Genomic DNA, 25,120 nt, shown 5'->3' on the forward strand with positions numbered 1-25,120 from the left:
TTAGTAATAGAACGCTCAATTCAGATAAAAGTTTCCTAAAGCTATAGAACAACAACGAATATTAGGTAAAATGGGTGCTAGGGGAAGAGACGACGTTATTTCATCCATTTTCAGCACTTAGGCACATCATTAGAAGAAAATAATTCCCTATGAATTTCTTTCAAATCTCTAAGGTATTTTTCGAAGTATTTTCGGCATTGATATATGGAACGTTGAAAATATATAGTCCGATTCCGACAATTATTAATTCAGTTTTAAATGAGTAAATTCTGCGAAAAAGGCATGTAATCCTTAGAACATGAAATACAAAAGCAGGTCTTATGTAGATTAAGACATCTTTTTGGTTTGCATGCGTTCACAGAAACATCATTTCTCATATAGGATCTCTTGGAAAAGGTGATTTCGAAGATTGGCTCAGTAACCGCCAATTTATTATTATTTTTTTAATGTGAATATAAACATTTTTATACACTCAAGTTCGAAAGAGCAGATTTATTTAATTTTGTTCTATGTTCATATGAAATTATCAAAGTTGAGCCTTTTCTGGAAAGGATACAAAATTTCTGAATTCATACAGAATGAAAAACTAGAGTGCCAACAAATAACTTTTGTTTATTTTTTTATATCAAAATTCGAAGTCGTTTTAAAGATACAGCAGTTAGAAGAAGGAGCTGTTCCAAGCGCAGAGTATGGCAGCTAGAAACTTTGTACGCGTTTTTCTCAAAACTCTGTCTTTCAAACGGTCTCAAAAACGGCTTGACCGAATGACTTGAAATTCGTTGGATACACTCAGCTCTAATATTAAACAAAAATTCCCAACTATTTATAGCAGAAAACTAAAACAACGTAAATTCGCAATTTTTTTTTTTCAAATGTCTACCAAAAGTTCAAATTTTGGTAAATTGAAGGTGTTGATTTGAACGTAGTTCATTCCATGCATTTAGGATTATTAAAACGCCGCTAATCTTTTTTGTTACCGATAATCTATCAAAATCATATCTGCCAATATTTTTATAACTATTACTTAAATCTCAAAGTAATTAGAGAATTTGTAGACTGTTATTAAATATGTTCTAATTGCATATATTTAAAGTAAATATGTAAATTTAAAAATAAAAATATCTATGTACAAAGGTTAATTATAGGTTGTATCAGTAGAATTGATATTTTCTTTCAGTTCCACTATGACAACAAACAAAACAAAATAGTTATATTATACATGTACATATGTTTGTATTTTCTATAAAAATATCATGAATTTGTTTATTAGTTTTTGCGTATTTTTTACGTTTTATTTTGATTATTTTTTTCATTTGTTGTATGTGTGACTCAACGTATGCAAATTTAACACAGAAATAGTTTATGAAAACAACAACACGAATTTATTAAATAAATTTCTTCACTACTCGACTCGGAACGATTAGTAATCATATTTACATATTTTCCGCTTTTCGATTCATATTTGTACACTTTCTAATTTTTCATTGTTATGTTTTTGCTTTCAGCTGTTGTGGTCAAAGTACATACATATGTATATGTGATATAGGTATGCCTGTACAAAACAATATTTATTTTAATACATAAAATTTATTGCTCGGTTTATTTATTATTTCTTTTTTATGGCTAGCCAAATGCAATTTGTTATACCGTGCGTTAATTAGCACACTTGAGGCAAAATAAAAGTTGTGTGCCACAAGCTTCCAATAGCCGTGATCGTCTAGTGGTTAGGACCCTACGTTGTGGCCGTAGTAACCCAGGTTCGAATCCTGGTCACGGCAATGTTTCCCAGCAAACATTGTCACGGATGGAAGTCGGAACTTTTTTTTTTAATTTGCGACAATTGATATTAATTCTGCACAACTTCAGAGCTTTTAATTAAGTGAAAATTTAGTAAATATTTAATGATTTTTTTTTAATAATAAAAATAATTTTAAATCAAAAAATATTTTTTTTGATATTTTTTAAACATATTTTTATAGAAAATATTTTATAAGGGAAATTATGACCTTGTGAGGAATATAATTTGCTGCTAGTTGTTCACCCTTTTCAACAGGGTGTGCCAACGGTGTAATCTACAAGCGAATGTCACCAACTCATACATAATTGTTGGCATCAAGCCTTATAAATGTCTGAATAGCTATGTAACGGCTCGAATGACAACAGGTAAAGCGTTTCATTTATCTAGATTGCGGTGAAACACGCAAATACTTGTGACTGATGGGTAAACAAATAAACCAATTTGTACGCGTGTGTGTGTATGTATGAACATATTGAACATTTTGTAAATGTACTTAAGCACTTCAATTGTATTTCATTATTATTTTCATGATAAACGCACTGAACAAACAGCAACACAAACACTCACTTAATTATTGTGATTAATCACCCGACAGGTTGAGGCGCCAAAAAGTCTTTGTCGCAAAGCCCCAAGCACAAAATTTATTGCCCAATTGTTATCACATTCACTTGGCAGTCAGTCTGTCCAGCTGGAAGCCCGTTGATAATAGCGTCATTCTGAAGAAAACACATTTATGCCAAAATAATGCTTCAAGTCAGCAGTGTCACGTCTGTTTAATAAGTTTTTGTCATTCGATTTATTGGGCCAAAAATAAGCTAGGTGAAAAGAAAATAGTTGGCAAAATGACAAATCAATAAATAAGTAGCATAGAATGCTGGCATTAATGAAATCAATTTCTTATACACAATTCAAAAGCGAAACAGATTCGTTTGTCTGGTTTTGAGTAATTAACTGCTTGTGGACCATTATAATTTTGGTATATTGTTTGGTAGATAAGAAGTATATTCCTTAAAAATTTAATTTTTTTAATGAATTTTTTAAAGTAATTATATTCGAAAAAAAAATAAATATTAAAAAAATTAAAAATTTACAACAAATATTATTAATAAATGATTGAAATTATTTTAATTGAATAATATTTTTACTAAAGCATATATTCAAATTTATCCTTAAAAATTTCCGTTATAAATTTGCCTTCATTACATTATTATAAGCATATTATATACAAGAACAATTTTTGCACTTGCTTTGTTTTGAAAATACAAAATATGTGCTAATTTTAATAGCAATTATTCGTTGTGTGTTTCTAAAAATAGGTATTCTGTCAAAATGTCACTTGGCAGCTGAATATAATACAGTGGTGCGTACTAGTTTAAACATGCACAGATTAGTATGGAGATTTAAAGCAGGAAAGAAAATTTAAAAAAGTAAAAGATTTAAAAAACTTCACAACTTCTAACTCTAGGTCCTAACTCTAAATGGTAGAATTAAAAAATTAAGGAGTTGTATGAAATTTCCTCTGAAATACTTCCAAACCTACTTCATTCCATGGCAACTTATATATATTTACAATGTAAATATTAATAATTTATTAAATTTTAAACTAAGTTTTTTAATACAACAAATCCTTGTAATTGCGATTAAGGGGTTAGATGGGATTGGAATTAAAAGACATCTATTAGTTTTTTATTTTATTAAATATTACAATATGTTTAAAATATTCTCCTTAAATTTCAAATCGATCAAAGTAAAATTGAAAATAAGATAGACCCTTTGAAGCTCCGCCCTTGGCCTGATGGCCAGTTTCAATTTAAAACTTTAAACGTATTTATCTCAAAACTCAAATTTTTAAGTCGATGGACACGATTTCTCGAAAAGTTATTAGGGAATTATGTTCGAATTTTGCACACATCTTTGAAATAGCATTATCTAGTCATTGAACGATTGAGTTTTTTATTACAACTATTTTTTTGGAGACCATAAAATTTGACAAAAAATATTTTTTTTTTGTTAAATCTTTCAAAAAATCAAATTTTAATATTTCTTTTTTTCCTTTTTTTCAATAACGAAATATATCAATTTACTATCTCTAAATATTTTTGGTTTATTGATTTTAGATGGACCAGTAATGAGTTATGTTGTCCACGGCAAGAGCTTTTTTTTGAGACGTCAAGGGAGATGAGGTACCCGACAGTTTAGTTTTCGGAATTTTTAAATTACAACTTCACAAAACGTTGTTGTGGCTAAGGTATAAGGTAATTAAGTTGGTCCAATCTCGGCGACGATATTGATTACTCGAGGTCGATTTATGTTACGCAGCATGATGACAACTCACAATACTTTTAATTGCAAAGTGAGTGGTGATAGTACAGGCAATTTTAAATAGTTTGGGATAATTGGCTACGTCATCCTGGTTTGTAGCTCTGTCAACTCTCCTGGACTGAAATTCTAAATTGTCGCATTAAGATCATCGATATCTTTGTTTTTTTTTTTTACCACCAATATAGGTCATTCAATCAGTCATTTATGGTTATCATATTGAGGTTTCATGTCAGGAAAACTTCTCTTTCAAGTCAATGAAGTGACAGAAATCTGTTGGAAATGCTATTAATCCGTCGAGATGTCAACTGCGACCCTACCATTTCCAACTGCTTCTACAATCGCAATTTGATATTGTTACAAAAACTCTCATATGTTAGTTGTTAATTGGCGATACTTTATGTGTCGCCACAAATTAAATGATTTTAGGCATGCGATTAGCCTGTCAGTAACAGTTGATCTAGGAATAATTGGAAGGTCTGGCGTAAATCACCTGCTAACAGAAACCTGGCTCCACCAAAAACGTTCATCGACAATCAAGATCTTTTAAAGTCCTGTGCAGTACTACCAGCGACTTCTTGAATATTTGGAAAATCTTCGTTATAGCGCTATTTTTGGCGATTTTGCCGACTGGTGTTTCGTTCATTTGCAATTTAGGAGTAATTTCAAGACCGAATGTGCCGTTTGTTTGCCTACTAACAGGTGCCAAGTTACCCCTATTCCCGTTAACCTTGGTGGGGAAAATGAGTGAAATTGGTTCTGGAATTACATCAGCCCTCATATACTATATATGATGATTTTCTATTGGACTTTATGCCGAATATATAGGTCATATTGTGTGTTATCTTAATAAAATTACATCAATAAATTGCGAGAGTGTAAAATGTTTGGTTGGACGTGAACTTAGCCTTTCCTTATTTTTTACAAATTGTTTTGGGCTATCGACACAACCTTATACAATTGAACAATAACAAAAATATTTTAACAAAGCAACAATGACAACCTTCAAAATATTATTTTTTTGTTTTCTCTTTTTATATTTTTCTTGTCAACTCGAATAAAATTCTCTTATTTATATCTTTCTCGCAATTTTGCCATATACATATACTAACTTTCTAATCTTTTTCTGGCCTTCCACGAATATTTCAAGACTAAAATTAGCCGGATCGGTTTGAACCTCAACAACCAAAAACTTCCCGATTTTAGAAAATTTTTAATTTTCTTCGCGGAAAGTTAAAAAAATTTAGGGGTGGACCACCCTTAACATTTAGGAGGATGAAAAATAGATGTTGTCCGATTCTCCACCCTAGCCGATATGCACGCTAAGATACACGAAAATCGGTCGAGCGGTTTCAGAGGAGTTCAATAACGTACACCGTGATACGAGAATTTTATATATTAGATGTATTAAATAAAATGGTAAAAATACCCTTTTTTGAACCTCTGAAACCAACATAACCTCTTAAACCTCTTAAACGAATGTTTATCATTGTCGTTCATAAAATGTATTTGGTTTTATATATAACTCATTATCTATAATCAACTTGAGAACTTAATTGTGGCGATTATCTTCTATATTTATAAGATAATAAAATCTTCGAAGTCTGGGCTAACACTGTGGGTATAAGGAGTCTATCAATGGACAAATTTATCCCAGCAGTCCACTCAAGATGCCCTTTGGAAAAAAAATCATACGTTACGAAAAATTTCGTCTAAAACAGTTGCAATGGACGTTTTGTGATTAGATAAACCAAAAATTGTTTAACATGAATATATATCGCTCATTTACTTGAATAGTGTCATAACTCAAAAAACACGATTTTTGAGTTGAGTATGCAGAAATGTCAGTTGTGCCAGGATTAGTTATAATTTTTACGAAATAACGACATATTTTGTGTTCCAACACATATTAATTAAATTTTTCATATTCCTTTTTCCAGCATAAACGACACATTTGACTTATGACGGCGAAATTGATTTATATTTTTCACAAATAACGGCATAATTCAAAGTGAGTCACATTTATGCCCAAGAAAAAGCATTAGTACACTCTATTTGGTCCATTTATGCTCAGCATTGTATTTAATATATTACAGGCAACTAGATTTGTCAATAAACTGATGGCAGTTTTCTATATTTGCTAAATAAGAGACAATTGTAAACTTTAAATCGCTCTCCTGAAAAATCGACTTTTTTGAGTTTTGACACTATTCAAGTAAATGAGCGATATGCCACGCGTTCGATTTACATATACACGTTATACCGGAAGAACCTTGAAACCTTTATTATCCCATTGTGAAACTGATTTTCATACAACCAGGAATCATAATATCTATCTATATGAAAGTCATTTATGGATTATGGAATGACCAACTCGATCGCCTGACCTAAATCCCATACTAAACTTATGGACATATTTTTTAAGAAAACCAGGACATAAAATATTACTGAAGTGGGTGAGGTGGCTCTACACAACAATCAATAGGAAAAAGAAAATGTGAGCATATAGTGGACTCTACGAGGAATGCTGTCAAATATTACATATTTGTACTATACAAGTATGTTTGAATAGAAACTTTAAATACATATCTGACGTTAGAAAATGTAGCTTTCATTTTTCAAATTCAACTAAGTAAAAGTAAAGTGTGCATATTCAAAACTTCATTCACAGTTCCAAGAGCAAAAGTTGAAACAATTAAGCTTAATAAAACTTTCGACTAGAATATATGTATGTCGTCCGTTTTGTGTGCTCACTGACACATTTACTTATTTGTAAGTAAAATTTAACCCCAGTTTAAATGGATCGTTAACGCGCCCTGCACCATAAGAATGTGCTAAATTTTAATATACATGTAAATTCCATTTCCTATTTGCATACATATGTGGAATTATTACATACATATAGCTAAAGTATATACATATATGTCTATTTATTTATACATATCTCCATATTTATATATGAGAAGACTAAAGTGAAGGTGAACTTTGACTAACAATAAGTGCTAGACTATAAAAGTGCAAGATGCTTTAAGGGAAGCAACAATAACCGAAATTGTTGTGAATTGCGAGTATATACAGTGGTGATATTATTATTGGATATACAAAAAAATATATATATTTTATTCTAAACTAAAATTATTTTAAACAAACAAATTATGTTCAAATTTTTTATTTAGTCATTATTATATATAATCATTTTAGATCCAGCCATATTTTGTAAGACGTACTACTTTAAAAAGTGCAAGGCAGTCCTTGGCCAAATAAACATAAATCCGGCCTCTTCCAAGTACGCAGCCCCAACAGTCTTTCGAAACATTATTATTTTAAATCGCATCCAATTCTATGACCAGCACTGTACGAAAGCATGTCGCTTGTTATTTCACAAATAAAGTCAGAAAAAGGTCAAACAAACAAGTGACTTAAGCAAAGACATGAAAATAATGGTGTGTTGAATTCAAATGGTCAAATTACAGTATACTCCCAGCAGCTAAGAAAGCAACTTGCGAAATGTAATGTCTTTAAAATACAAATAAACTCACATACATAGTTACAAGCATATGGTTGATTGTTTTTGTGTATAAAATAGATTTTTATATGTATGCACTTTTGTGTAAGTAGTTGTGGCCTGCTGTGAATTCCCAGAGCTTGAAAGGCCAAATAACTAACTTTGCAAATCGAGCGAAATTGCTCGCATCACGCTGTGTACTTGTCTGCTCACCTACTTGTTTCTTACAACCGGGTCTGGCTGTGCGCAGTCAACAGCAGATGCGTAAAAGAAAGAAATGGAAAATTAAGATACCACCTTATTTTAGCAGATAAAATGCAAAAGAAACGACTGTGTGAATAGACAAAAGATAAGATCCAACTTAGTTTAGAGTTTTGTGCCTTTTATTGAGAGAAATTGAAAGTAAATAGCATTTGAGGAATGATGTGTACGCATGATAAGTTGATATTCAGTAGCTGATTTTGAGAAGGTTTGTTCGAAATTATAATTAATACGAATGGGAATATAATTGCAAAAAAATTTAATTTTTTTAAGATTATGTTAGGATAGAAAATATATTGCAAAGAGTGGCTTAAGGAGGATTAGGATTATAAATTATTTTTAAACTAGCTGCCTTATTAAATAGTACAATATGTTCAAAATATTCTCCGAAACGATCTTAGTCAAATTCTAAGAGATAGCCCTTTGGTCCCTTTGGTTCCGGCTATCAGGCCACGTCCCTTTTCAATTGAAAACTTTAAACTCGTTTATCTCAAAACTAAATTTTTCAAGTCGGTGGACACGATTTCTCGAAAAGTTGTGAAACGTTTTTGTTCAAATTTTGCACACATTATGAAATTCAAATTTTAATATATTTTTTTCTTTCGTTCATTCAATAGATTTATCCATGTACTATTGAAATATTTTTAGTTTATTGATTTGAGATGAACCAGTAAAGAGTTATGCAGTCCTCGACAAGATTCTTTTTTAATTTGAATTAATATGAGGAATCAACTGTATAAAACTTTTCGATCAACCCTTTATGACAGATACTGTAAGGAGTTCAGTATTATATGCTATAAAATTTGTATATTTTTCGAAGATCTAACATTGACCCTTCATAGAATCCGTCTCTAATGAATGAAGAGAAAATGTAGATTATACCAATATTTTGGATATCGAATAATTAATAATATTTTATTTTTTTTTATCTTTTTTTTTAGGCTAACTTCGAAAATCCAAGAACACACTTTTTTCTATCGTGACAATCTACCAGAATAATTAATTTGGTCCAATACCCAGAAAAGAGTATGTTTTATCGTATAGTGCTATTATTATTCATTATTGCCTCAGCTTCTCTCTCTGTATGTGGTCTGATTTCATATTGATTTTTAGGATCCCATACATTTTAATAAATCTCCGAGCAGTTCAGCTTTCCCACCGATGAGCATCTTTATACAATTCTTTATTTTTTTTAAGACTGGAATATTTGTGCATATTTTTACTATACCAAGGCGATACTACCCTTGTTTTTTATTTAAAACATTGGTTTCTTCTATTACAAAAAATTGTAGCTGTTTTCAATTCGATACTTCTTTGCTCGGAACATATGTAGCTTTACTCTGTTGTCAAAAATTTGCAGGTGAACACAAAAGCGAATTTATTTAGAAAGAGTGAACAGATCACTTCAAAAATATAATTTAAACTCTATATTTCTACTTTCGCTATTTAATTGATAGTCTATTCGATTTTGCAGGCTGTTTGATCGATTCGCCTATCTCTAGCGATAATATATATTGTTTTGACTATATCTGGCAAAATGGTTGCATGGAAACCCGGCAATACACCGGCTATTATTAAAAGCCGTTTTCTATGCACACAGCACAAATGTCAATTATGCTATAAAATAATTTTAGGCGATAAGGAATTAATGTAAACTACTAACACAAAATAAATGCCAGTAAATGGTAATAGCCTCAACGAAAACCTGACAGAAATACTATATATGCAGCGTTTGAATAAAACAAGATTTGCGCGTCGATAGCCAACGGAAATTATAGTATATTCGAGAGGTGTGTGTATGTTTTCTTCGGCAAAATGTTTAACTTCGATTATGTCCAATACAAGTATTTGCAACGGATACGTCAATCTCGTCGACGGTAATAGTTTATTGAGCATTTCCGCGTACAAAATGTAGAAAAGGAAATAAAATATTAGTAAATAATGCCATACTATATACATATATGAATGTATGTATGTATATATGTGTGCGTTTGTGTGTGCATTTAGACATGCCCACTTAACTGCCAATACATGCGGGCATACATATGCCTATGTATGTATGTATGTATGTATGAATGTTTATGACTTCTTGTATGTGCACGCCAATGAGACCAATAAATTAATGCGTGTGCACAGTTTTTGAGTGAACGGCAGTCTAACAACTTCCTCATCTGCTCCCTTCCGCGTTAATTCTTTGCTGCTGTAACAAGTTTTTCCACATCACACGACGAGCAACAAGCCATCAACCTATTTAATCTATGCCGCATCAAATGCAACCTGATCGCCGTCACTGTGAAATGCGTCTCACATTTGTGACAGCAGGTAGCGGGGTGGTGCATAGCGGAGTGTGTCGGAGTCACAAATGCAACAGAGGAATTCAGCTTAAGTAAATTGGGTCATTCGATCGTTAGAGCTATGTATGCGCGAGAACATATGCAGAACTAACACAAGGCGAGCAGAAAAAATATGTATGAATAGGTATGTTTTCATGTTCATTGATAGAAAAATAAAAATATAATTCAGCACCACTGAGTTACAAACATACATACATATATAGACATAGAGATATGTGCGTTTCCATGCGCGTTTTCTCATCGCACACAATTCCAAACATTTTTCATATGCTAAGCATACAAAATTATATATGCATCTATTTCAATGCACATAACTGTATATAAATATGTATATTTTACAATTCTGGATTGTTGCATTACATGTGTACTATCCAGTTTACATGTGATAGTCAGCCAAATACACGTGCTACACGGGCCTTATATGTATGTACCTACATATGTTCCATGAGCTCTTGCAAAACCGAAAACTACAATTTCAATGCATAAATAAAAGCTGACATTAAACTAGCGTCAACCTATTTACATTTTTATTGATTTCAATTAACCGATACTTGAAGTGTTTCGAGGTGTATATGCATAGAAATCGTCAAATTATTACCCATGCATACTTACATATATACATACATACATACAAAAATACATAAGTTTGCATATAAATATATGGTAAATGTGATGTACACTGGGACGCCCAAGTTTTGTGACCTAAATATCAATTAACTGTAATAACTAAATCATCTTTTCAATTACCATTGTTTTTATGAAAAGTTTTCCTGCGTTTAAAAATTCTTGAGGGCTGTAATTTTGAAGTTTGTGGACAGTTTGCTACACAAAGCTGCTGACTATTCATTTCATTCACACGGTAGACGGATTTACGTAAACAGAACGGTTCTGTATTTTCATCCAATCAAGGAATGTCAACTCCGCTTAATTTTTTATTTATTTGTGGAATATTATTTTGCAGCTATAACCACAACAAAAACGTCGCAAGTTAATATATGTAAGGGAATTCAACAGAAATATCCGTAATTAAGTTCCAAACTGCTTGCAAATATCTCAAAATCCTCAAAATCAATATCTCAAAAATTTTGACACACGCACTTAAAGAAAGCTAGAACTAGGATTTTCTTCCCAGTTTTCGAATCGAACGAGTTTTCCTATTTCCCCTATAGACTTTTAACCAATGCTTTATGTAAACGGAAAACTCTTCGATGGCGTTTTTATGAAAATTTTCTATTTATGCATAGAAACTACTGGTTCGTAAACAACTAATGTGTGCACACATACATACATATTTAAATATTTACCTACATACGTATGTATATGTATGTATTTATAAGTGATGCGCAATTTGTTCATGCCAACCAGGTAAAAATTTCACTTTTTAAACGCCGAAGACAAATATAGATTATGAATTCGTTTCTACTTATGCAAATAGCTATGTACATATATGTATGTATGTATATATAAAAGTACTTGTTTATGCATGTACATGGATGTGTTGTCGTTTTGCATGCAGTCATGGCCATGACTTTGAACTAAAAAGTAATGGTTTAGAAATCATTAGTAAAAATAAAAAGTTTTCCAATGAACAACTATGTATGAACGCAAAATATACATTCATACATAAATATGCATGTACATAATTAATACTTATTTGAAATAAAAATATCTGTGGCAAGTATCTAAAGTGAGGATTTACATATAAAATATTTTTTTTATTTGTTCTATGTATTTTAATTTACCACTTTCTTGTGTTTCAAAACACACCTTTGCGGAATCAAATTATAACAAAGTTTATTATTTCGGCTTTGTTAAATAACAATTTATTAGCCAAATTTATATCTAGCACTTAGTCGTGATCGCATTTGCTAAACGAATTCGCAAATAGGGAATCATTGCAAGCCAAGAAATGTAAATATCTTATCATATTTGAAGAACTACAACCAATAACGGTTTAACTAACACCCTTATTATACCTGATACCAAAGCAATGCATAATAACTAACAGGCATTATACTAAGCAAACATCTTTTTAAAATAACTTTGACTTTATAACCGGTATTTTCACAAATCACTTAAATTTATTGATTTCTCGGCGATAAAATTATAAACACTTCGAAAATATGTTTCTCCATTGCATATTTCACACAACAGTGAGTTAAACATGCTTTCAACACATTGGAACACTCATTTAGAATAAGTTTAAATAGTTTAAATATTTACTTACAGCACTCCGGAACACCTTGTACAGACGAACGATCCAATTGTCATGTTGACATACGTGGGACCCTTCTGTCCACAATCGAAACATTGCCTATTGCCACCACCGTTGGTCACCAATTCTCGCAATACCTGCAGATACTTGTCATCCTGTTTCTTGCGCACCACAGCTGCCATATCCGTAATTTGTGATAAATGTGTCTGCTTAGTGGTACTAAATTGCGTATGAATGCTGTTGTTTTGTTGTTGCGTTTCTCTGCGTATTTGTTGTATTATATATGGTTCCGCAGCCGATGCCGTCGTTTTGATCCCCGTGGTTGTAGCTGTTGTTGCAAATTCAACTTCACTGTCAGATGACGCAAATCGCTCTGTATCCGATGGTGGATTAGAGACGGACGTCCCTTGGGGATCCGTAGTTTCGGAATGTAATGAAGAGTTGTAAACAAAAACGAATTGAATTTTGTTGCCTTTTTTTGGTTTTTTCTTTAATTAAGTATTGGAAAAGGCGACACAGTTCATTGAAATTTTGTTATATATATTTTTGAAAATCAATTAATTTCACACGGTAGATTTCCCCCTATAATTTTGATAATATACTGCCCAGAATATTAGCTCCAAACCACGGTGATTAATAGAAGACACAATATATTTTGGGAGCACAATATCACAGCACTACACACTTTTACGTACGCTGCGCAACCAACCAAACAACTTATTTATGCAACTGCCACTGCCACTGACACTTTTTACAATGAATCCACACCAACCATAGCAATTCATCGACAAGTAGTTAGGCACGTTATATATACTATGTGTGCATATATATATATATTTGTATTTTGCTTTAATTATTAACACACACTGCACTTTACAAACAAACAAAACACCACTTTTTCATTTATTAGTATTATAATTATTTAATATTATTACTTTACTTTTATTAAACTGACGGATTTTCGTGATTGGAGTGCTAATTTCGCATACTTTCCGGAAATGTTATTTCATAAATATTTGCTAATAACAATAAGGACCGTAATATAAAATTCCACAACAATACACCTATAATTCATCAAATCTAACAAATCTACTACCTCTGCTCTTTTTGCTCAACTGAAAAATAACTTTTTGGACTAGTTAACGTCAAGAGAAAACTTCCGAGTCCAGTGTTGTCAAACACTTACTAAATACTACTTTTGCATGGTATATTATTTTTACCCTGCCTATTTGAAAAGAGGAGTATGCAACTATTTCCCACAAAAAGTTAATAAACAATTATTAAAACATTTTTGTTTTAATTTTCACGGAATTTTGAAAAAAAGAACTTTATACATAATCATTTAACTATTTAATTATTTCACAAAATTACAAGCATAGTTGTAAAAGTCGCATTGCCACACTTTTAAATGCGTTCGCAGATCTTTGTAATGTTATGCTACGCTTACATTTTGAATGTTGTTTTTGCCCAAAATAAACAACACTTACGTATGATTATTGACATGTAAATTAAAAGTTTATAGATAATATATATAAATAAATTGCACGAAATTTATATCAATAAAAAAGTACACCTAAATATTTGGATACTAATTATATGTCATATGTTTCCAAATAGCGCTAAAACTTAAATTTTTGACAGCAACTTGCTGTCCAATGTCATTTGAGCTTCATAACAAAAGCAATTTTGCGGAATCATAGCAAACAAATACGAAATGGAGGTATTAAATGCGGTCACACAACAGCAAATTGGTTTCCAGTCACAATTTAACTGCAAAGTTAAGGAGCATTTAACGAAATTCGTTATACATCGTTTTGCCAACAAGTGTGTGGTGCTAGTTACACAGTATGGTGGTCTCCCAAATTTATACACGGTCCAATTTGATGCCAACGATGAACTCGAGAAACGCATCTCACCGTTGGTAAGACAGACATTTTCAATGAAACAAATGTACTTTATAATTCCCACAAATTTTAGAATATGTCCGAGCTACACACATCGGTGCCGGTGACTATGAAATGCTTATTGGGTGTTGACAAAGTGGAGGTGCGCGCCGGTATACAGTTTTTAATTAACAGAACTAAGCTAAGCCAATGTAAAACTGAAATTTTAATAACGCTTGGATTGAGGGAAACTGACGGAGATGTGCTTAAAGAAATAGCAGGTATTCTGGATAAACAAGCTTTATAGTATAGTAAAATATTCGTTTAACCACAAAAAATAAATGTTTATATACAATTAATATATAAATAAAAATAAATTTAGTACACAAATTCAATTTGTATAACAAATTAAAGCGTATATTTTTTTAAGTATGTGTATGCTTATAAAACATTGAATTGAGAATCCTCAGAAAAATGAAAAACAATGAGCTGATAATTGCAAATTTTTATTGAGCGAAGCCGTTACAGCGTAAACCAAAATTAAAATAGTTTCAACTGGTAGTTCTGAAGAAAACTCCAACTGCACATATTTTGGGTTTCGTATATAGTATCTTACAAAATTATAGAAATATACTAAATATTGTACTTTGAAATCTCTATAAAACCAAATACATATATGTTTAATGCTTAAAACTAATATTTTGCTTTTCATGCTTAATTGTTTTTTTAATATAAAATGTTCAAATGCTTTCTTCTTATAATAATTGCTCATTTATCTGAGAATAGTTAAACTATTTTCTAGATTTTTCTTAAATCCAACACAAAAACGCTACCATCCGAAGCGCTGGCACCCACTTTAGTACCCTTAGAGTTCCAACAAACTTCAAATATACCGCCTGTGCCCTTGTAACTGTGTACTAACTGCCCGGATTGAGTACTCCAAATATGTACACATTTATCGAAACTTCCCGACGCCAAATATTTACCGTCTGGACTAAATGCTACAGAATACACCGGCTCTGTATGTTTTGTAAGCGTGTGTATGCATGTGCCACGCTCAACATCCCATAAACGTACAGTGGAGTCAAATGATGCAGAAGCAAGTATTAGATTCGTGTTGGGATTTTGTGTACCCGGTCCAGTGGGCGACCATTTAATTGTGTAGATTTCCTTGTTATGAGCTTGTAAATCATGACAGCATTTGTCTTGTTTCATACTCCAAATTTTCAATGTCATATCGTCCGAGCAGGAGGCGAGCAAATGACCCTGTGGGCACCACTTTATAGCGTTCACCTCATTAGTGTGACCCTTGAATGTTTTAATGGGTATATCTGAGCCAAGACGGCACACATGAATACGTTGATCAGTACTGCACGAAGCGAATGAGACGTTCGTTTGCCAATCGACATCGAGTGCGGGTGCATTGTGGAACGAAAATTGTTGGTTACATTGCCCAGTCGAAGCATCCCATATTATAGTGGTCTTATCCACTCCAGCAGAGAGTATATAATTACCACGTTTATTCCATTTTAATGCAAATATTGGACCCTTATGTTGGCCCAGAGTTGATGCCAAGCGACCATCAGTTTTCCAAATGCGTGCATAACCATCATAACTGCCTGTAGCTAGTAGAGTGCCATCACACTAGAAATATTTTATATGTGTAGTTATATATCTCTAAACGTTAATTTTACTTACATTCCAATCTAACGAAGTAACATCTTTGTTGCTGGGCACTTCGGCACCTCCCTTTTGTATGCAGTGACGTAAAACCAATTGATTGGGGCTACTGGTTGCATCAGACATATCCCATATGCGTGCTGTGCTATCACCAGATCCACTGGCGAGAAGATCTCTGCTGGGATTCCAGGCGCAGATGAATACTTCGCTCTCGTGTCCACGTAGTACAGTTGCCTTCGATGCAGGTATTTCAATACTTTGATCGATATCCATTGGTTCTGTGCCTGATGTTGAAGTAGTATTACTGATTTGCATTTGTGCCAAAATTTCAGAATTGCCTGGAGCAGGGCAATTATTAGCTGCACTGCCAGTAGCAGCAGTAGTAGTACCTGTGCTTGAGATATTTGTTCCTGTTGTTGAGCCAGTTACTGCCGCATTTGTGGTTGTTGTTGGTTCATTTACATTTGGATTAGCGCCAGCATTATTGCCATTATTGACACTCGGGTTTGTTGTAAGATCATCTGTAGCTAACGAGCTAACCGGTGTTCCTTCGGAGGGGTTGGCCTTTTTATTCCCTGTTGAAGAAGTGTCACTAGTTGTGCCAGCTGTAGAATTAGCACTTCCAACGGATGGGGCGCCAGATGTTGTATTATTACCTGAAGCGGAATTGGCATTGCCATCAGTTTCATTAGAATCAGCAGATGTGGACGAAGCTCCTCCAGCACTTTGCTCGTTAGATGTTGCAGCTCCTGTAGCATTGCTCTCTGCTTTTACTTCCGATTTTACGACACCGCCCGTTGTTGTCGACGATGCAGCTGCATTGCTGCTCTCCACATTAGCTTTGCCAGGCTCTGATTTTACAGCTGCTGGTTTGGGTGGTTTTACTTCGGGCATAACGGCATCAATTAAACTTAATCCCTCAACTGGACGTCCAGCTTCACCATCCTCTCCAACGCTCCATTCTACCTCTGTATACATTAGGCCTTTTTGTAGAATGGTGAGCAGCGCAGCCGGTGGTACCAAAGCGCCATTTATATTACTCTGTGAAATATGAGACTCTACGCCAAAAACAAAAGCCGAATGTACAAAACCTATTAAATTGTATAATGTTTATTAATACAGTGAAATTATTTAACTAACGCAAGTTATTTTACCTGATTCCTGCAGGTATCTATAAACTAAAAAGTTCACCTCATCGCTGGAAAAGCTCATTTTTTGGCTTCACTTCACTTCACTGTCTGATTACACTTCAAAATCCTTGGATTAATGTTCTTTCTTTTCTCCCCTTTATTATACGCTTTGCACAAATTATGTATATATTTTTGTGTGAATTTTCAAGACATTTAATTAGGCTTATGCATAATTCAAAAATATATTTGCTGAAAATAATCAATGTTTGACGTGTTATTGAGATTTTATGTTACGCTGCCGTTACACGGGAAAGAACTTGCTTTCAAGTTGATCACACGAATTACTTGTCAAAATTGGCATAAATTGAAAGCCATGACGTAGGCTGCAGGCAACTTGATATTCAATTATTGTTAGCCGTCGTCAAGGAAACTGCTTCCATTTATCGCCAAAATGGATAAATAAGTCATTATCTTTAAATCAATCTGTAGATACGTCGGAAGATTCAAGTTCCATAAAATGCATTGTTTGTATACAATTTCGTAAAAGGGAGTAATTCACTTATTTCAACTTTATTCGTCATTTATTTCAAGTTCGGAAAGTGAGAGTGTATTAGTAAAAAACTGTGTGTGGCAACTTGAAAGCAATTTTCTGTCTCGTGTAACGTCCGGGTTATATAGCGAAGTTAGCTGTGAATATGTTAAGTAATAGACGTCACATAATAGCAATATCCAACAGAGACCTGTATCTACCATTTGCTTAATAACCGTAACATTAATAAAAGGATAGAAAAAATAGTATTTACTACCTCATTAATTAATGTTTTTGCAATTAAATTTAATGATGCATATTTGTGTTCTTCCAATAAACTTTGTTAAAAAGAAAAAAAGCAAATTTAAAATAAATGGGCATCTCTATATGTTGTAGGTGCCGGTCTATTGTGACTCGTTATCTTTTATCAAGAAGTGGCAAATATCGTATAATGGGCAGCACTGCTGAGGAAAAGCGAAAATCAGAGAAAACTGTGTAAAAAGTCAACGTAAGGAAAAATCAATAAAAATTTTCATTTTCACTAGTGCTGTATTGTATTGTATGAAGAAATTTTGTTAAACAAATTAGCTCAATAATTAATGGCGTTTAAAGTGAATTAATTAAACAATTGTATACGAATACATAAGCTATAAGAAGAGTGGTTTGCTACGCCCATTTTGACCGAATACGCTAGAGTCGCAGAAAGAAATTGAAATTATTGTTTAAGAAGCCGTCGTGTCGAAGTCGCGATCGGTGTCTACCCTTTCGATGCTGTAATCTTCTATAAATCTTAAATCAAGACGTATTTGTTAACATTGCGGTCGCCAGTTGGAAGTATTAAATCAAAAGTAAGCCGTACCAATTAAATAAAAGTGTGCATTCGTTAAAGTTGATTTTGTTACAACTTTTTCGCCTTCGTCATCGCTTAATGCAGTTAGGGGCGTTCAGCTAAAAGTCGATAGAGTCGTGTTAGTAAAACGATTTAATAGCAATTGCTATATAAAGTAGAAAATTGGTGTAATTAACCAAAAATTTTTTGTATTAGCTTAATGAAATGAGAAAATATCTATCAGTTATTAAAATGTGTTTTGTTAAAAAGCCGGCTAATTATTTTTGACTGAATTGTAAAAGAATTTTCAACTTGCATTCTTTATGCTTGTAGGTAGATGTGTATATAAGTATGTCTGACAGTAAAGGTATATCAAACTGTGCCAACGTCACATTACTTTTATTGTTTGTATTGAGATCTTAGATTAGCAATTAGAAAACAGTGATTGCAATATGTGTTAATTATATATATTTTTAAATTACACATGAAACATTTAAATATACATATATAGTTTGAATTTCACCAGACATAATAGATGCATGTAAATGCATTTTGTAAACCGTCAACCGGCCAGAAAAAATATGCATCATTCATTACTTTGTTCCTTATTTCTAAAAATTTTAGTAATAATTGATCAATAGAATTAAATTTATAAAACATATGTGAAATACAAAATGACCACTAAATCGATAAAATTATAATAATACACCCAAACGATTTGTAATCAAATAATAAAATGCTTAAAAATGATAACAAAATAATATTTTTATTAACACAATCATTTAAGTGCATTATAGTGTTGTCATTGTAAGTAAACACTTACTTAACATTAAGTAAACATATGTACATTTGTACTAAAAATATATGTATATATATTACAATTGTACAATTTATTTAAAGCGCAGAATTGAAATGTTTTATGTATTTTTTGGCAAAGAATTGCACAGAGTTCTTTTTTTGGTTCTCGTTTTTTTGTTTGTTTATCAAATATATACGTATGAAAGTGTATGTTTGTGATTATAAGGTCAATAAGCGACTCTGTCCTCTCCATATATATATATATATATATGTATATATATATACATATATACAAACTTATGTTCATTTATAAAAGAAAACATATTTCCGTTAAATTTTAGATTAGTAAAATAATGAATTAACTTATAATATAACTATTAAATCAACTGTGCTTTATTTATCTTTATTTTTGTTCTCTCATTTCTCCGTAGGGACCGATTTCAACGCACAGCAAATCACTGCTTTGTTAATCAGTCAGTCGCTAGTAAAGTCAAACTACAGCAACTCGGTGGGCATCTTATCTGCCTTGATTGCTGCTGTCGTCTCTGCGTTTGTCAGCAAGCTCATCGGCACAAATACTCCAATACGAAGGTTTCGCCGTATTTTAAAAATATTTGTTCTCATTCAGCGTAAACTTTAAGCATCAGCCTCTGCAGCATCACCAAAATTTACGGAATATTGTTGTTCAACCTAAAAGCAAAGGTTTCTTGTCGCAGCGGATTTGCAGTAAATCAGCGAAAATTAATAAATTAACCACAATGGCACCTGTGCGGGGGGACGGTATGAGAGGTTTGGCGGTTTTTATATCGGATATAAGAAACTGTAAGTATTCCGCAATTCATGGATAATTAATACTAATAATTGTTATATGTTTAAAGCGAAATATGCGGGCATTGCTTTTTGTGATAATAACATGTATTCACATGCGTACATATACATGTGTGCATACAAACAAAATTATTTAATTTAAATGGTGTTCGTATCATAGGGGCGTAAAAATACACTACTCAATTGTACAATGAAGCGTTGCAAGCAAGAATTGCTGGTCAGCGACATTTTCCGCCTTAATTTTCGTATCACTGATTTACAGTGGCACTTGTGCTTTATAGGCGTATTTTTAAATATTATTGTAAACGTTCAAGAGAAATTATATATCGTGATACAGTGCACAGCAATTTCCCGTAGGTAAACAATTGTACATACGCTTTATTGTTGTGTTTGTTGGCGTGAATTTTGTGTGTGACCACAGTAAGTGACTGGTACTGCTTGGCGCCACAAGTTTTTAAGAATTGTTTTGCATATCGCAATGCAGAGGACGCATGTTAATTGAATGATAGTAGCAATTCAACAGATGAATGTTCATCGCATTTACACAGTGTAAACAAGAAACGAACAATAAATATATACATTATTTGACTGCAGTGTACATACATATACATATATTTCAGTGAATGGTTCAATTGGTGTGCCACAGAAAAGTTATTTTACTTTGATTCGAATTCGTGCAGTTAAAGTTATAGTGAACGCATAAAATTTGTCTATATAATAACAGCAACATTTTAGTATATAATAAAAAAATCTCAGATTTACATCATAATATTGTTTGTAAAACATAATTCATTGTGAAAATTTTAATTGAAATTATTTAGTGTAATATTGAGTAGAAAATCTTAGGGTTGCATTCGTAATATTAAGGAGCGTTACTTCAAAATTAATTGTGAAAATTTTAATTGAAATTAATAATAAATACTTTTGTTATTAGCGGTGAGTTTCGCTTTTTAAGCTATAGAATTTGTTATAATTTGTGGACAAGTTTTAACTTAAAAAAACCAAAAAATGTATTGCACTTAATTTATATTAATCATTAAATCATTGTGTTTTTAGGCAAAAGTAAAGAGGCCGAAGTGAAGCGCATCAATAAGGAGCTCGCCAATATACGTAGCAAATTCAAAGGTGACAAGACGCTCGATGGCTATCAGAAGAAAAAGTATGTGTGTAAGCTATTGTTCATATTTCTGCTGGGACATGACATCGACTTTGGCCACATGGAGGCGGTCAATTTACTCTCTTCAAACAAATATTCCGAAAAACAAATTGTAAGTATTATCATTTAATTTTTAATTCACGCCATATAAGTAAAAATAATTATATAATTTTTTTCCAGGGCTACCTATTTATTTCGGTCTTGGTGAACACCAATAGCGATTTAATACGCTTGATCATACAGTCGATCAAAAATGACTTGCAATCGCGTAATCCTGTGCATGTGAACTTGGCACTGCAGTGTATTGCTAATATCGGCAGTCGTGATATGGCAGAATCTTTCTCGAATGAGGTACCAAAATTATTGGTATCTGGGTGAGTAGCTGCATCTATGTATATTGTTTGTAATATTATTAATATTTATTTATGCACTACAGCGACACAATGGATGTTGTCAAACAATCGGCGGCGCTTTGTTTACTACGTCTGTTCCGCTCCAGTCCCGATATAATACCAGGCGGCGAATGGACTTCACGTATCATACACTTGCTCAGCGATCCACATATGGGCGTGGTAACTGCGGCCACTTCATTGATTGATGCGCTGGTTAAGCGCAATCCCGAGGAGTATAAAGGTTGCGTAAATCTAGCCGTTTCGCGCCTCTCACGCATCGTTACAGCCAGTTATACAGATTTACAAGATTACACATATTATTTTGTGCCGGCGCCATGGTTGTCAGTGAAATTGTTGCGTTTGCTGCAAAACTACAATCCGGTTACTGAGGAGCCCGGTATGCGTGCACGTTTAAATGAGACGCTGGAGACTATCTTGAATAAGGCGCAAGAGCCGCCGAAGAGTAAAAAAGTGCAACATTCGAATGCCAAGAACGCTGTGTTGTTCGAGGCTATTAACTTAATTATCCATAGTGACAGCGAGCCGAATTTGTTGGTGCGCGCCTGCAATCAGTTGGGGCAGTTTTTGAGTAACCGCGAGACGAACTTGCGTTATTTGGCATTGGAGTCGATGTGCCATTTGGCTACTTCGGAGTTCTCGCACGAGGAAGTGAAGAAACATCAGGAGGTGGTCATATTATCGATGAAGGTAAGTAGCCCCAGGCGTTTAGTTGCAAGCAAACATTAATATTTTTATTTTTGTATTTCTCTTTCATGCACACACACACACAGATGGAAAAAGACGTTTCGGTACGACAAATGGCCGTCGATTTATTGTATGCGATGTGCGATCGCGGCAATGCTGAGGAAATCGTGCAAGAAATGCTCAACTACTTGGAGACAGCTGACTATTCCATACGCGAAGAAATGGTGCTTAAAGTGGCTATATTGGCTGAGAAATACGCTACTGATTACACTTGGTAAAAATTATATTTTGCTTTGAAAAAAAATATATATAAACTGTATTAACTCCTTTGCGTAGGTATGTGGATGTCATACTCAATCTTATACGTATTGCTGGCGATTACGTTTCCGAGGAAGTGTGGTATCGTGTCATACAGATCGTGATTAATCGCGAAGAAGTGCAAGGCTATGCAGCCAAAACTGTTTTTGAGGCGCTGCAAGCGCCCGCTTGTCATGAGAATATGGTTAAAGTAGGCGGTTATATTTTAGGCGAATTTGGCAATCTGATCGCCGGTGACTCACGCTCCGCACCGCTCGTACAATTCAAATTGTTACACTCGAAATATCATCTTTGCTCACCGATGACACGCGCATTGTTGCTATCCACCTATATTAAATTCATCAATCTATTCCCTGAGATACGCACCAACATACAGGAAGTGTTCCGCCAACATAGTAATTTACGCTCAGCCGATGCTGAGTTGCAACAGCGTGCAAGTGAATACTTGCAACTAAGTATTGTGGCATCGACGGATGTCTTGGCAACGGTGCTGGAGGAGATGCCCTCGTTCCCCGAGCGTGAAAGTTCGATTTTGGCCGTTTTGAAGAAGAAGAAACCTGGCCGTGTGCCCGAAAATGAGATACGCGAATCAAAGAGTCCAGCACCAAATGCTTTGGCGCAGAATAATGTAATCGTAAATCACAAGTATGTATAAAATATAATTGTTTACATTTCTCTACAGTTTTATATTATTTCATTCAAATTATATGTTAATACAGAGTAAATAGCAATGCCAATGCAGACTTGTTGGGTTTGAGCACACCGCCAGCTGGTATGAATAACACTGGCGGCAGTGGCACTTTAATCGATGTACTGGGCGATATCTATGGCAATAACAATGCGGCGACTTACAACACCAAGAAGTTCCTTTTCAAGAATAACGGTGTACTTTTTGAAAACGAAATGCTGCAAATCGGTGTGAAGAGCGAATTTCGTCAAAACCTGGGGCGTTTAGGTTTATTTTATGGCAATAAGACACAAATACCTTTGACGGTTGGTTAATCATACTCAACATCAGCTTGTCTAATAAACTAATGTGTTGAAAATATTTTAGAATTTCATGCCAGTACTACAATGGAGCGCAGATGAAGCATTGAAACTTAATGTACAAGTGAAACCCGTCGATCCCACACTGGAAGCTGGCGCACAAATTCAGCAACTACTCACCGCTGAATGCATTGAGGACTACGCGGATGCACCCACAATCGAGGTGAATTTCCGCTATAATAATGTGCCACAGAAATTCAGCATAAAGTTGCCGCTGACTTTGAATAAATTTTTTGAACCCACGGAAATGAATGGCGAGTCATTTTTCGCACGTTGGAAAAATTTAGGCGGGTAAGTAGCGTTACTTTTTCAAAAAATTATCAGTTGCATGATTATTTGTAATATTATACATATCTATGTTGTTGTAGCGAACAACAAAGAGCACAAAAGGTCTTCAAGGCACAGCAGCCATTGGATCTGCCGGGTGCGCGTAATAAGCTCATGGGTTTCGGCATGCAATTATTGGAAAATGTGGATCCTAATCCCGATAATATGGTGTGTGCGGGCATTATACACACACAAACGCAACAGGTGGGCTGTCTGTTGCGACTGGAGCCGAATAAGCAAGCGCAGGTTTGTCTAGTGTTTTTATTGTTTTACGAATTTGAATGTAAATGCATATATTATTTTATTTTTTTTCATTAAAATTTCAGATGTTTCGTCTTACTATACGCGCCAGCAAAGAAACCGTCACCCGCGAAGTATGTGATCTACTCTCAGATCAATTTTAAAGCAAACTGAAAAATATGAACGACCTTCTATGCGTAGGCTAAAAAGTAAATATTCAATAATAAAAACAAAAACAAAAAACAATCTTAACTGATTAAGACACTACTTGAGCGCTTGCATAGGCTGCGGTTATTATGATTATTAAGCAAAGTACAGACAGAGATACAAAATGGCATAACGAAAATTATAAGAAATAAACTATTATCTCCTATTTAGCACAATTCACAAATCTAAAGGCAACACTTTTTATCAATATATATACATAAAAAGCGTATATAAAAAACAAAAAATTTCCAATGTATGAACAATTGTATAGCTTTTGCAAACCAACATTAGCATAACAAATTGTGTGAACAGTTTTTTTGATTACAAAAAAGTAATTCGTTTTCCATGTGTACGTGTGTGCGTGTGAAAGTGTTACGAAAATTCGCGGATCGTTAAAACTACGTTTAAATAACGCCAGATCCACAATTGAATGATTGACAGTTAAATGTTTGTTTACCATTCATGCTGACAACACTACTTAAAATAAATACACACAATTTCACAAAACTAATAATAATAAATAATCGCAATGTTTGTTCGTTAAGAATTAAAATATAAACATAAAATGTAATATTGAAAATTCATGGAAATCGCTCAGA

The 25,120-nt window shown here is 33.4% G+C and overlaps 4 protein-coding genes and 1 non-coding gene across 15 annotated transcripts in view; 3 read left to right on the forward strand and 2 right to left on the reverse strand.

Annotated features, from left to right (window-relative positions):
• The window catches only part of LOC105214799 (probable inactive serine/threonine-protein kinase scy2), a 79,361-nt gene extending 65,779 nt beyond the window's left edge, over positions 1-13,582 (reverse strand). For 2 of the 5 annotated variants that reach the window (XR_008470241.1, XM_029042033.2), the window contains exon 1: positions 12,465-13,582. Coding sequence is in view for 4 of the 5 variants with exons in the window: in XM_029042033.2 (XP_028897866.1) it covers positions 12,465-12,634 (170 nt within the window). In the remaining variant the exon portion in view is untranslated. The remainder of the gene's footprint in view (positions 1-12,464) is intronic. The other 3 variants (XM_029042031.2, XM_029042032.2, XM_029042034.2) reach the window with 3 other exon arrangements.
• Positions 1,707-1,778, forward strand: Trnah-gug (transfer RNA histidin (anticodon GUG)). Its single transcript has one exon. It is a non-coding gene; the product is annotated as a tRNA-His (tRNA).
• A 252-nt stretch (positions 13,583-13,834) lies between the features above and the next one.
• LOC105214802 (uncharacterized) lies at positions 13,835-15,073 on the forward strand. Of its 2 annotated transcripts, XM_011188452.3 has the most exons (3): positions 13,835-13,955; positions 14,070-14,373; positions 14,430-15,073. In XM_011188452.3, exons 2-3 carry the CDS (start codon positions 14,167-14,169, stop codon positions 14,640-14,642), a joined length of 420 nt encoding a protein of 139 aa, XP_011186754.1. In that variant the 5' UTR covers positions 13,835-13,955; positions 14,070-14,166; the 3' UTR covers positions 14,643-15,073. The 2 variants fall into 2 exon arrangements, with proteins under 2 accessions (XP_011186754.1, XP_028897873.1); XM_029042040.2 differs by lacking the exon at positions 13,835-13,955 and having other exon boundaries at positions 13,962-14,373.
• LOC105214803 (F-box-like/WD repeat-containing protein ebi) lies at positions 14,826-17,721 on the reverse strand. Of its 3 annotated transcripts, none has more exons than XM_029042035.2 (4): positions 17,170-17,721; positions 16,672-17,106; positions 16,034-16,590; positions 14,826-15,979 (listed from the first exon to the last, which is right to left on the reverse strand). In XM_029042035.2, exons 1-4 carry the CDS (start codon positions 17,225-17,227, stop codon positions 15,134-15,136), a joined length of 1,896 nt encoding a protein of 631 aa, XP_028897868.1. In that variant the 5' UTR covers positions 17,228-17,721; the 3' UTR covers positions 14,826-15,133. The 3 variants fall into 3 exon arrangements, with proteins under 3 accessions (XP_028897868.1, XP_011186756.1, XP_011186755.1); XM_011188454.3 differs by having other exon boundaries at positions 16,034-16,299; positions 16,405-17,106; positions 17,170-17,718; XM_011188453.3 differs by having other exon boundaries at positions 16,034-17,106; positions 17,170-17,720.
• Positions 17,722-18,070: 349 nt separating this feature from the next.
• LOC105214798 (AP-2 complex subunit alpha) lies at positions 18,071-24,990 on the forward strand. 4 transcript variants are annotated; one of them, XM_011188447.3, is made up of 11 exons: positions 18,071-18,182; positions 19,733-20,123; positions 21,186-21,397; positions 21,466-21,659; positions 21,722-22,385; positions 22,469-22,656; positions 22,719-23,345; positions 23,420-23,693; positions 23,755-24,038; positions 24,116-24,320; positions 24,401-24,990. In XM_011188447.3, the coding sequence occupies exons 2-11, from the start codon at positions 20,060-20,062 to the stop codon at positions 24,476-24,478; spliced, it is 2,790 nt and encodes a 929-aa protein (XP_011186749.1). In that variant the 5' UTR covers positions 18,071-18,182; positions 19,733-20,059; the 3' UTR covers positions 24,479-24,990. The 4 variants fall into 4 exon arrangements, with proteins under 4 accessions (XP_011186749.1, XP_011186751.1, XP_011186748.1 ...); XM_011188449.3 differs by lacking the exon at positions 18,071-18,182 and adding an exon at positions 18,189-18,642; XM_011188446.3 differs by lacking the exon at positions 18,071-18,182 and adding an exon at positions 18,189-18,522.
• Positions 24,991-25,120: the final 130 nt, after the last annotated feature.

Source organism: Zeugodacus cucurbitae, chromosome 3, assembly GCF_028554725.1.
Source record: "Zeugodacus cucurbitae isolate PBARC_wt_2022May chromosome 3, idZeuCucr1.2, whole genome shotgun sequence".
Taxonomy (NCBI): domain Eukaryota; kingdom Metazoa; phylum Arthropoda; class Insecta; order Diptera; family Tephritidae; genus Zeugodacus; species Zeugodacus cucurbitae.

Excerpts from the sequence above, each read along its gene's own strand:
- LOC105214802 (XM_011188452.3), top strand. The coding sequence starts at position 14,167 with ATGGAGGTATTAAATGCGGTCACACAACAGCAAATTGGTTTCCAGTCA. Across the intron at positions 14,374-14,429 it reads AGAAACGCATCTCACCGTTG|AATATGTCCGAGCTACACAC; the intron begins GTAAGACAGACA and ends CACAAATTTTAG.
- LOC105214803 (XM_011188453.3), bottom strand. The coding sequence starts at position 17,227 with ATGAGCTTTTCCAGCGATGAGGTGAACTTTTTAGTTTATAGATACCTG. Across the intron at positions 17,107-17,169 it reads TAGATACCTGCAGGAATCAG|GTTTTGTACATTCGGCTTTT; the intron begins GTAAAATAACTT and ends ACAATTTAATAG. Across the intron at positions 15,980-16,033 it reads TTACTTCGTTAGATTGGAAT|TGTGATGGCACTCTACTAGC; the intron begins GTAAGTAAAATT and ends AAATATTTCTAG.
- LOC105214798 (XM_011188447.3), top strand. The coding sequence starts at position 20,060 with ATGGCACCTGTGCGGGGGGACGGTATGAGAGGTTTGGCGGTTTTTATA. Across the intron at positions 20,124-21,185 it reads TATATCGGATATAAGAAACT|GCAAAAGTAAAGAGGCCGAA; the intron begins GTAAGTATTCCG and ends TTGTGTTTTTAG. Across the intron at positions 21,660-21,721 it reads CCAAAATTATTGGTATCTGG|CGACACAATGGATGTTGTCA; the intron begins GTGAGTAGCTGC and ends TATGCACTACAG.